Source organism: Nannospalax galili, unplaced genomic scaffold, assembly GCF_000622305.1.
Source record: "Nannospalax galili isolate Female #2095 unplaced genomic scaffold, S.galili_v1.0 scaffold189, whole genome shotgun sequence".
Lineage (NCBI taxonomy): Eukaryota > Metazoa > Chordata > Mammalia > Rodentia > Spalacidae > Nannospalax > Nannospalax galili.
The window spans coordinates 4,282,052-4,295,024 of NW_008360331.1; the positions used below are offsets into that span (position 1 = coordinate 4,282,052).

Genomic DNA, 12,973 nt, shown 5'->3' on the forward strand with positions numbered 1-12,973 from the left:
TCTCTCTCTCTCTCTCTCTCTCACACACACACACACACACACACACTCTCACACACACACCTGTCATTTTCAGTCTGGTACAACACTGTTCATCCTAGCCTTCCCATTTCCATGTCACTATCCACTGAATGAGAAATGTAATTCCCACTCATTTCAGTTTTCCCCCATGTGTCCCAAGTTACCCCTTAACCCCATTGTCGCAGGTCATATCAAGCTCAGCCTTGTGTTTGTCAGTGACTGCCTGCTTGATGCCAATCATTTCTTTGGGTCAAGCTGTACAGGCCCTGCCAACCCCCGCTGACAAAGGAATGAAAGGAAGGAGATGTCATCAATCGTTTTTTAGCCACTATTTAAAAATTATCTGAACTGTTATTACACACTATAATCTGTCTCAGCCAGCTTTCGGTCTTAATTCTGAAAGTATCCACTTAATGTTTACCACCAGTTCTTATGCCCAGGTATATGTAATTATTTTGGATTCTAGAAGCTTGTTCTCTAGTAGATCACAGGGAGAGTCTGTGGGAATTCTGTTCCCTAAGTTCTAGAATGCTGGGAACAGTTCACCTGTGACTACATTTGGTGGATGTATTGTTACTTTGTGTTGCTGGGACAATACCTGACAAAAGCAATTTAAGGAAAGAAGGGTTTATCTGGGCTCACAGTTCCAGGGTACAGTCCTCCAGAGCAGGGAAGTGCAGGACAGGAGGCAGCTGCTCACACTGTACCTGCAGTCAGAGAACAGGCAGAGGCATGCTGTTGCTCAGCTGCCTTTCTTCCTTGCTTGTAATCCAGGACCTCTGCCTCTCCCGCCCCCAACCTAACCTCATCTAGATAATCCCTCACAGGCATGCCCAGAGGCGTGTTTTTTCAGGGATCTGAGAGCCTGTCTAGTTGACAATCAGTGTTAACCATCTCAGTAGATAAAACGTCTTTGGTTCACATTGTCTTTTCTTGGGTATCTAAGTTTGTTACTACAGTGTTTTTGCAAATGCCACACTGATGAGCAAAGTCTGATAACTTTTCTTTTCTTAAAATTTTATTTGTTATTTTTATTTTATGTATATGCGTGTATTGCCTTCATGTAGGTAGGTGCACCCGTGTTGTGCAATGCCTGAGGAGGTCAGAAGAGGCTGTCAGATCCCCTGGGACTGGAGTTACAGACAGTTGTTAGCTGCCATGTGGGTGCCGGCATTCACAACCCAGGTCTTCTGCAAAAACAGCCAGTGTTCTTAACCGCTGAGCAATCTCTCCAGCCCCAACTTTTTTTCTTACAAATCATTTTTGCCTGTTTTCTGTTTTTGCCTAGATGCCCCATTAATTTTATTTACTTGAGTGTATCTTAGGTGTTGGTTTTTCTTAGTATTTTTTTTTTTTTGGTATGTGACTCATACTTTTATTTATGTCATTAAGTGTTTTTGTGAATATATCAGAAAATTTTCTCTAGTTATTAATGTTTGTTTTATCCTTGCTTTATTCTTTAAAACTTATAGTTTCCATATGTTGACTTTTTATATTTCAATATTTGCCACTTCCTTTGTCATTCTTGAAACTTCTAGTCTGTTCTAGTTACCCTCTGTTGCTGTGCTGAAAACACTGACCAAAACCAACTTGGGGAGAGAAGGGTTTCTTTGGCTTACAGTACAGTCCATCATCAGGGAAGCCAAGGTGGGCACTCAGGGTGGGTTCCTAGACCATGCGGAACACTGCTTACTGACTTGCTCCCCTAGTCAGTGCTCAGCCTATCTTTCTTTCTTTCTTTCTTTCTTTCTTTCTTTCTTTCTTTCTTTCTAAATTTATTTAATAACCACATAATTAGTAGAAGCATTTCTTTACAATAGCATTGACATAGTCCAGAGCAAAGATGCATCTCTTTCAAAATTAGCTGTAACTTAAGTTCACAGTGTTGAATTAATAGTTATACATTATTGTACTCAGTATAAACCCTATGAGACATAAAATTGAAGTTTTAACCTTTAAAATAGATTCCCATCTCATTCAGCCTACTTTCTTAACACAGGCCCCCCTGCCCAGGGGTGGCACTGCCCACAGTAGGTTGGGCCCTCCCCATCACTCAACATTCAAGAAAATACCTCACAGACATGCCCAATGGAGGAAGTTCCTCAATTGAGGTCCCCTCCACTCAGGTGTGTCATGTTGACAACTGAAGCTGTCCAGCACACAGCCTTTGTCTATCCTCTTTCTCTGTATGGTATTATCTCTTGCTTTTAATAGCTTCATTCTTCTCATTTGGCCATTTAGACAGGGTCTCACTATGTACCCTAGGCTGGCCTTAGACTTGAGATCCTCATGCTTCATCTTCCCACGTGAAGGCATTACAGGTGTGCATCACACTCACACGTCTGACTTAGCTTACTCTTTTTTTTTTCTTTTTTAGTCAGAGACTTATGTAGCTGGGGCTGGCCCCAAGCACAGTTGAACCAGTGTTGATGATTCTTCTACCTCTGACTCTGCTTCCTGAGCCCTGCGGTTACAGGCCTGTACCACCAGACTAGCCAACTTGGGCTTTTTGGATAGACTTTGATTTTTGATTGTTTTGATTATTATTATTTATTGGTGCATGTGATGTGTGTGATGTGTTTGCATGCCATCTTTGTGGCATTGGTTCTTTCCTTTCACCTTTTCATGGGTTCTGGAGACTAAATTCAGGTCCTCAAGCTTGTTCACTAGTGCCTTTACTCCTGAGCCATCTCGTCGTCATCCTTGTTTCTTAATCTTACCTGTATTTTTATCACCTGAAATCTGGATGGTGATTTCTGAGGTGGTTATAAGTTTGACTGTTGTTCTTTCATATCATGTTTTTCTTTGTTTGTTTGTTTGTTTGTTTTGAGACAGGGTCTCCCTGCAGCCCTAGCTGGCCTGGAACTCACTATGTAGACCAGGGTTGCCTCCACAGAGATCCACCTGCCTCTGCCTCCCAAGTGCTGGGACTAAATGCTTGCATCACCACGCCCGGTCTCAGATCATGTCTTAAAGTAGTTCTGCCTAGTGCTCACCTGCTGGGTTGGCAAGTCTTTGTGGTGTGCATTAATTGTCTTCAGAGATTATACTTTCTTTTTTCCATTGCAATACTTTGCATTATGTTTGACCTCTGTCATTTGCTTTTGCTTGTTTTATGTACTGTTAGTTTAGTTATTAACCTTTCCGGATACACAGAGGTGCCAGGCATGGTGGTACATGCCTTTAGTCCCAGCGTTCAGCAGGCAGAGGCAGGCAGATCTCTGTGAAATGGAGGTCAACCTGGTCTACATAGCGAGTTCCATGGCAGCTGGGACTACAGGGAGACCCTGTTTCAAGAAAACAAAACAAACAAATACACAAGGGTCCTTCTGGTTTTACATGATGTTTAACTATGTCAGCTAGCTCTGTAGGGATTATATGATATGCAACTTTGTCAGCTAGCTCTGTAGGGTTCTTTACTGTGATCTCCCCCATTTTATCTGGAGTTTCTCTTTCTTTTCTTCTCTGTTTTTCCCTCAGATTAGGTCCTGCCCCTGCAGCTTCACTCTAAGGATTTACTGTGGACCCTGACACTCTTGTAATTATACATGGGCAAAACCTGTTCCTTTTCATGTATTCTCTCAGTTTTGCCTGTGTGCTCTGTCAGTTACTTGGGGGGTCTTCTGTTCTGTCAGCTTGGCAGTTGCCCTTTTAACCGTTCTCTTTTCTACAGACACTAGTACCCACCATACCGTTTTAGCTGTTGATGGATTGATTTGATTGTTCATGTCTTCATATATTAGGGGACTTTTTGCTTGGAGTTGTGATTTGGCTACTTAATTCTCTTTGGTTTTATGTGAGAGTTTGGAGGGATTTAAAATTTAAGTTCCTGACCTGGCATGATGGTGCACTCCTGTGATCCCAGCGCTAAGGAGTGGAGGCAGAAGGGTTTCGGGTGGGAAGGCTGCTTAATCTGCATAGCAAGATTTCCTTTTCTGTTGCTTTTTTATATTATTTATTTATTTATCTATTTATTTATATTTATTTAATTTTTGGTCTTTGTTGAGACAGTCTTCCTGTAGCCCCAGCTCTTCTGGAACTCACTGTGTAGACCAGGCTGCCCTTAAACTCATGGAGATCTGCCTGCTTCTACCTCCTAAGTGCTGGGATTAAAGGGGTGTGCCACCGCACCTGGCTTTCAGTTGCTTTTTTTCAAAAGTTTTTCTAGACATGGTGGTGCACACCTTTAGTCCCAGTACTTGGGAGGCAGAGGCAGGCAGATCTCTGTGAGTTCAAAGCCAGCCTGGCCTACCTAGTGAGTTCCAGGCCAGCTGGGGCTACAGGGAGACCCTGTTTCAAAAAGACCAAAAAAAAAAAGAAAAGTTTTTCTATTTAAATGTCGTGCATCTCTACTTGCTACATAGAATATGCTGCTTCTGGTGTGTATTAGTTATTGTTCTGTGGCAATGATAAAGCACCATGACCGAGGCAGCTTATAGAAGGAAGAATTTATTGGGCTTATGGTTCCAGATGGATAAATAAGAGTTCATCATGGTGGGGAGGCTTGGAAGGAGGCAGCTGGAGCAGACACACCTGAGAGCTCACAGGAAGGAGAGAGAGAAACTGGAACTAGGACTTGAGTGACTGTGAGCTCTACAAGCCCACCTCCACTGACTACTGCTTCCTCCAGCAAGGCCACACCTTCTAAACGTCCACAAACAGCACCACCAACTAGAGCCAAGTGTTAAAATACATCAGGCTATGGGGAACCTTTCTCATTCAAACCATCAAACATTGTGATTACCTTAAGTGCAGGCTGAGCTCCAGCTGAAACCTAAATATATGATAGGTGTTATATTGTTAATAACTAATAGATTACTATCTAATTTAGCTTTCTATATCATTTACAATTGAATTGTTAACAAAAACTACAATTTCTGTCTTTGGTGACCTCTTATGCATTAGCCAGGGAAAAAGAATGGTAAAAAGAAGCTTCTGTAGGTTATCTGTGTTTTTGCAGATTTGCCAATGGCAGTTAGAATTTTTAATATATAATTTAAAATGATGTATGCATAAAGGCTCTATTGAGATCTAATTTACATATTATACAATTGAATCTTTAAAGTAGTATGGTTAAGTAGGGTTTAGTGAATTCACAAACTTGTGCAACCATTACCACAATTTTAGAACATTTCCCAACCTCACAAAGAAAACTAAATTCATTAGATGCCGTGCCTCATAGCACCTTCCTCTGACCCACTAAACCACTCCCCTTGGTAAAACTAATCTACTCTCCAACTGTATATTTGCCTGCTGTATTTTTCTGTTTATTTTCCTTCCCTCCTTCCCTCCCTCCCTCCTTCCCTCCCTCCTTCCCTCCCTCCCTCCCTCCCTACCTCCCCCAGTTCTTTCCACAGTATATGGCCCAGGCTGACTCAGACTTGCAGTTCAACCCCTCCCCTCCATCAGTGGTGCTAGGGATTAAATCCAAGGCTAGCTAGGCAAGTGCTTTGCCTGTCACCAGCTTCCTAGTCCTTGTACATTTCATGTAAGTGTAATCATGAGGTATGTGGTTTTTGTGCCTGCCTTCTTTTATTTAACATGTTTTCTGTTTATCTATGCTACAGGCAGGTTAATAGTTTTGTCTTATTTCAAAATAGTGTTCCATTGTCTGGATGGTTCATATTCTATATATGTTTATCTTGTGATGGATATTTGTTTCTGTATTTTGTCATTATGCATAATGTTACAAACTATTTGTGATTTAAGGTCCTTTTTAAAAACTATTTTTTAAAAGACAGGGTCTCACTATATAACCCTGGGTAGACCAGGCTGGGCTGAACTCACAGAGATCCCCCTGCTATTGCTTCCGACTGCCAGGATTAAAGGCTTGTACCACTATACTCAGCTTGTTACATTTTTTAAAAAAGATTTTCATTTGTGTGTATGAGTTTTGCCTGCATGTATAAGTGTACCTGTGTTGTACAATGCCTGGGGAGGCCAGAAGAGGATATCAGATCCCCTGGAACTGGGGACAGTTAAGGACCAAAAAAAAAAAAAAAAAAAAGGAGGGCTGGGTTCCTGTCTCAGTCTGTAAATTGGTTCAGTGCTTGCCTAGAAGGTAGAAACCCTGGGTTCCATCCCCAGCACAGGGTAAACTGGGTATGGTAGCACATGAGTATAATCTGAACCCTGGGACATAGAGGCAGGAAGATCAGAAGTTCAAAGTCATCCTTGGATGCACAACAAGTTTGAAACCAGCCTGTGCTACATGAGACTCAAAAACAATTTTTTTTCCATTGGTTGGATGTAGCAACACTTAGATCAAGCTGGATAAATTTTAGATGTTTATATCATCCTTATTCTTAATGATTTCTATCAGTTAATATGTTAAAAAATCTACCATCATGATGAATTTTTCTCTTTTATCCCTTTGATAATGCTGTTTACTGTTTAGTTTTAGTTTTTATGGAAAATTTTAAACATACACAGACAGAAAGAAACAGTATAATCAGTCATCACGCATCCTTCTTTAACCACTGTATGAACAACCTTCTTCATAATTCATTCTATTCCTCCTTTTATGCTTCTGTTCCCCTAGATTATTTTAAAGTAAATTCTAGATATTGTTACTATTTTGTATACTCAATGTTTGCACTTACATGTGCTTGTCACCATCGCAGTGGGATGGATCACCATTCTTGTTTGCACATCTGCCCCTGTGGACTCATTTTCCTTCTGTCTGAAATGTACACGTTCTTCTTTCTTTTTTTATATGTATGAATGTTATGCCTGCATGTATATAAGTGCACCTGTGTTGTGCATGTACCCGTGGGGAACAGAAAAGGGCATCAGATGCCCTGTAACTGGAGTTATGGATGGTTGTTAACCATGTATGGGTGCTGGGATTTGAATCTGGGTCCTCTGCAAGAGCAGCCAGTGCTCCTAACCACTGAGTCAACTCTGCAGCCCCCATTATTCTTTTCTTTAGGACAAATCTTTTTTAAAAATTTATTTCTGGGGCTGGAGAGGTGTCTCAGCAGTTAGGAACACTGGTTGTTCTTGCAGAAGACCTGGGTTCAAATCCCAGCACCCACATGGCAGCTAACACCTGTCTGTAACTTCAGTTCCAGGGTATCTGACAGCCTCTTCTGTCCTCCGTGGGTACTGCACAACACGGATGCACTTTACATGCAAGTAATGCACACATACACATAAAATAAAAATAATAAATAAAATATTATTAAAAAATTTAGTTCTTTATTTAATTTTATTTTATGTGTATGAGTGTTTTGCATGCGTATAAGTACACCTGTGTTATGTAATGCCCACACAGGCCAGAAGAGGGCATCAGATCTCCTGGAACTGGAGTTACAGACCGTGTTAGCCATCATGTGGTGGGAAGCAAACCAGGTCCTCTAGTGCTCCTGACCACCAAAACATCTCTCCATACCTTCTTTAGTGCAAATCTTTAGTGATACATTTTCTCTTTTTGTTTAAAATTTTTTAAAATATTTTTTATTTATGTGTGTGCATGTGTGTGTGCATGTGTGTGCCTGTGTGTGCCTGTGCCTGTGTGCACTTATGTGCACCACATGTATTTGTGTACCGACAGAAGCCAGAAGAAGACATTGAATCCTCTTGTATATGTGGTTGTGAGTTACTTGATGTGGAAGCTGGGAACCTAATCTTGGTCTCCTGCAAGAGCAGTAAGTGCTCTTAACCACTGAGCCTTCTTTCCAGGCCCTTAAAAATGTTTTTTAAGGAAAATTAATGTCCAGCTCAAGTTGACAATTTTTTTTTCACTTAAAGACAGTAGTATTCCAGTTTCTTTTAGCTTTTTTTGGTTGCCGTTGGAAAATAAACAGGAAGTCTAATTTCTGGGGTTTTTTGTAGATAATCTCATTGGCTATTTTTAAAGACTATTTTCAGAGGAAATTATTTTGCAGTTTCACTATGATATAACAAGTATGTCATAAACAATCAAATGATAGTTATTTCAAGTTACTAGCTTTATGTCTTTACAAATGGTAGTTAATGTTCTATGAATAGTTATATACTAAAAAATGCTTATTTATAAAAACTTATGGAGCCTGGATTTGGTGGATCATGCCTATAATCCCAGCACTGGCAGTATAATCCCAGTAAGGCAGAATTCAAAGTTCAAGGTCAACCTGGTCTATATAGTTCTAGGCCACCCTCAACTACATAGAAAGATACTGTCTCAAAAAAGGGGAAGAGGAAGGGAAAAGGCCTATGTCAAAATTTTTTGGAGGATACTTTGCAGTTTGCTTTTTTTTCCCTCAAGATTCAGTGTATGCATCTCGATGTAAATGAGTGCAGTATATTTTATCTGTCTTTCCACAGCACTACTGGAAATAATTATGAAAAACGGAAGCACTGCTGGGAACAGCACTCATTGCCGAAAACCATCAAGCGGTGATCAGAGCAAGCCTAACTGTACGAAGGACAGTACCTCCAGTGGTGGAGAAGGTGGAAAAGTCTATACCAAAGACCAAGTAGATGGAGTTCTCAGGTAGGAATGAGAATGAATTGTATCTCCTTTAACACTGATGCCGACGGAACTTATTGATAGTACAATACTTTAAAAAAGGGGCTGGTGAGATGGCTCAGAGGTTTAGAACACTGGCTGTTCTTGCAGAAGACCCAGGTTCGAATCCCAGCACCCACATGGCAGCTAACAACTGTCCTTAACTCCAGTTCCAGGGGATCTGACAGCCTCTTTTGTCCTCCACAGGCATTGCACAACACAGATGTACTTACCTACATGCAGGTATAACACTCATACACATAAAAATGGAGATAATAAAATATTAAAAAAAAAAAACAATACCTAAAAAAAAGTTTTTGAAGCACAGTTTAATAGAACAGATCCTGAGGAATTAACTGGGTGCTCCTGTGCTTAATATTCTTTGTAAAATCAGCCTCTACAATGGTAATCATACAGAGGGTTTCATTTTCCAAATTAACTGTAAGTCAACAAAGATTCTTCAGAATAATTTTTATAAGAAAAATGATTTTAACTTTGAGTCTTTTAAAAACATTTTTTATTGAATTCTTGTGTATTTCATACAGAAAATCATCTTTATACCCCTTTCCCCTTTGGTACTCTCCCACTGGAATTCATAGATTCTGTCATTTGTGTTAAGCCCTATCATGTAAAGCTAGTGTCCCCAGATGTTCATCCACTGGAATCTAGTCAGCCTATCTAGAGTCTCTTCCTTTAAGAAGATCACCTCTTCCTCAGCCAAAAGTATCAAAACTTCTTTGACTACGATTGGGATCTGCTTTCCATTTCCACAGTTCTGTGTTAGGTTTTTGTCTGCTTAAGTTTGCATGGGTCTCGTCCTTGTTGACACCATTGTTGTAAGTTTGTATGAGAACAGTGCCAGGAGCCTGTAGGACTATTTCCATATGGTCATGCACCTCCTCCCTGGCTCTTAGAATCTTTCTGCCCCTTCTTCCGCAATGGTCCCTGAGCCCTGGGTGGGTGGATTTTTGTATAGGAGTCCTATCCAAGGACTCACATTCTACAAACTCTTATTCTCTGAGTTTTGGCCATTTGTGACCTTTTACTTTCTTGGCCCTCTAACTTTGTTTCTCTGTATCATTTAGACCATGACTTGAAAGAGAGTGAATTGTTTATTGGAATATAATATATACATAAAAATGGGAGAATATCAAATGGGGAAAATTAAGGGTAATGGCACATTTAAATTTCCTACTTAAGAACTTTTCTATTTATGTTTTTTTGCTAAGCTGTCTTTGTATATATGCAAACACCATAATGCCCTCTCCTTTTAAAATTAGTTTACTAGTGAAAGGCTTGTCATGATACACTCCTACCTGAAGCAGAATTGGGTGCAGCTGAACAACTGTAAACTCAGTTTTTTGAAATTTGGGGTTTACTAATTTTGTAAATAAGAAAAGGGTTTCTGTGAAAATGAAACGCTTTACGTGTGAAATGCTTTAGAGTGCTTGCTTCTTGCTGTAACTTAAGGAAATTGTGCTGATGTTGCTCTTCTGAGAAACTAAAGTGTAAAGATGATAGTCTCTGTTCTCTGAATGTGACTAATCAGGGTGTTCTCAGGGAAAGTCAATTCTGTGGTGTAGTGAACCAAAGTAAGCAGATAGTGCTTAAACCAGGCAGAGTAGGCCTTTCTTGTCCTTTAAAGTCTTCTTTTCTCACTCCATTTTCCTCTGTTCTCACTGCCTTCTTCACTATAATTTGTAGTGCCATATTTCAAGACTCAGATTTTATCTATCAGGAAAGTGACTTGTCGTATGTTGGATCTAATGTCAATGTAGTTTATCTTGCTTTTTTTCTCTTTATCTGTAAATGCTGAAGCTTGATTGTGTCATTTTCTCTGAATGTTATCACGAAAAGGGAAATAGATTCTCTAGTTGTAAACACCACAGAGGGTGTTGATTTGTATGAATGGTATAAATAATGCCACTGACCATTAGTGTAAGTGGAGCACTGCACCAAGAGGTGTCTGAGTGAGTTGGGTGCTTGCTTTTAGACTTCTTTTAGGAAAAGCTTTAAGGAAGCAGTATGGAAAAGTGTATTCCTGGAAATTGCATCCTAGAACAAGCTGTGCTTTCCTATAGGCATTACTTTATGTTAGAAGAACATTCTTGATGAAGGACCTCAGAGGTAGTTGGATATGATTTTTGTGAAATTTTCTTTTCCTAGAATAGAATTCCCTATATACTTGGAAGTTTCACCAGCAACAAAGAAATAAAACTACAGTTGTCACTCGGGAGGCAGAGCCAGGTGAATCTCTGAGTTCTAGCCCAGCCTTATCTACATAGTGAGTTCCAGGCCAGCTGGGGCTACAGGAAGACCCTGTTTCAAAAAGACACCCCACCCGAAAACAAAAAACAAACCAAAAACTGAAGTTGTAAGTTTTGGACAATGATAATCTTCTAAATCTGGTGTTATTTTTAAAACATATTTCTTCATTTTCTTTTCTCTACCTGTGATGAGAAAGAGAGGAAACCAAGGTACAATGGAACTGAATAAGGGAAAGCAATACCTTTGTTTTAGCATTGAGTGTGTGCGTGTCTGTGTGTGTGCGCGTGTACTTGCGCGTCCATATGTGTTTCAACAAAGCCCAGAAGACCTGGTAGGCAGTGTGTTCATGGTGGTGGTGGTGCTTGGGGCACACATGGGACATCTTGAGAATGGACAGATGGAGACATGTAAAATATTGAGAGAGCATCTGTCTGTTGGCTTCTGTTTTCTCTGGAAATTGGAAGTAAAACTGTTAGATGAGGTTGAAAGCTTGAGGAGAATAGCAAAAGTGTGAGTATTTACAAAGGAGAAAAGCAAAGGACTGGAATGCTGATTTAGCATTGACTGAGGGCCCAGCCATATTTAAAATCACAACTGCTCATGAGTAAAAGAATTAGTTTAGAAACAAAGATGTACTAGAGATTGAGTCTCTAAGCCAATTTTACTGTCTTTTAAATTAGGTGTATATAATTATAAATATATATCTATGTGTCTGTACACATACATCCATATCTCCTTCTGGGACTAATTATGACAGGAACATTCTTTTAAGAGAATCCGTAAGTCATTCAAAATATATAAGACATTACCCCATATCCAAGTTGCATAGCTGAATTATGTTACACTTATTCATAGTAGCCTTTGTAAGCATGTGGCCTTAGTGAGGGAGCAGATCAATGGCAAAAACTTAAACCTTGTGCTTTTTGTTTTTGTTTTGCTTATACACAAGGGATTTTTCTCAAGAAAGTACACTGTCCTGATAGAGAAGATGATTATACAAACAAGTTGCTCAGTAACAACTTGGCTCGATAGGGAGAAGCCATGCAATAATATTGCCTCCATTGCATAAGTACTTTCTTAGAGTAACACTGAAGAAAAGTTGTGCAACTTAGCAGATGAATATGCTGTGAAACTAAAATGTGCTGTGGTTGAGTTGGAATACATGTTAAAAGTCAAAGAGACTATGAAGTCAATGAAAAAAGAGCATCCTGTATTTAAAAAAAAAACAGAAAGCAAAACCCAGCATGCAATCACTTACTGAGCTATTATATTTATCACCTAGGAACATTTCTGTATAACTGTTAAATCATTTGAACTATAAACATTTGAATTTCAGATTTGATTTCAACTTCAGTCTCCCTTCCCTTTTTTTTTTTTTTTTTTTTTCAGACAGTCTTGCTATATAGCCTAGACCAACCTTGAACTCATGGTCCTCCTGCTTCAGCCTCCATCTAGGGTGCTGAGTTCACAAGTGTTAGGCCACAGTGCCTGGCTTTGTCTTTTTGGTTGGTTGGTTTATTTGTTTTAAGCTTCAGTTCTCTAAATTAAAGGAAGATAAATTACAGTTGCCAAACTCATGAAAAGAATTGTTGCCTTGTCTCAGAGATAAGTGTTTCACAGCCAGGCATGGTGGCACAGGCCTTTAATCCCAGCACTCGGGAGGCAGAGGCAGGTGGATCTCTGTGAGTAGCCTGGTCTACACAGCAAGGTCTGTTGTATCCCAGGCTGGCCTTGAACTCTCTGTGTAGCTGAGGATAACCTTGATTTTCTGATCTTCTTGCCTATACCTCCATAATCACACCTAGGTGTTGGGGATTGGAACTAAGGCTTCATTCATGTTAGACAAACACTCTACCAACTGAGCCATATCCTTAGCCTCTGGAATCTCTTTAAATAAGCATCTGTAACACATCTTACAAGAGAGAATTGAAAGGTGACTTTTCCTCCTGCCCCTGGTCATTCAGTCATATAAAAGGAGATGTAAACGGTGGCACAAACATAAATTCTCATTGTTGAGATCCAAACAAGTCTTTTGGGCCTTGTTATAAATATTCTCTTCCAAAATAGGTAATTGGCTGCCTCTCCCCCCTTACAGAGTTATACAGAAAAGAGATTTATTTTGGTTCGTGGTTCTAGCCCAAAGTTGAGGGGATATATCTGTTTATCGCCTTCCTGGCAGAGATCTAGGGCAGCATG

The 12,973-nt window shown here is 39.9% G+C and overlaps 1 protein-coding gene across 3 annotated transcripts in view; it reads left to right on the forward strand.

The window, feature by feature from the left end:
• Dnajb14 (DnaJ heat shock protein family (Hsp40) member B14) overlaps window positions 1-12,973 on the forward strand; it is a 62,826-nt gene that overhangs the window by 12,741 nt on the left and 37,112 nt on the right. For 2 of the 3 annotated variants that reach the window (XM_017796396.2, XM_008826166.3), the window contains exon 2: window positions 8,326-8,494. The exons of the other annotated variant lie outside the window; for it this stretch is intronic. In XM_017796396.2, the coding sequence (XP_017651885.1) occupies window positions 8,326-8,494 (169 nt within the window). The remainder of the gene's footprint in view (window positions 1-8,325; window positions 8,495-12,973) is intronic. 3 annotated transcript variants of the gene reach the window in all.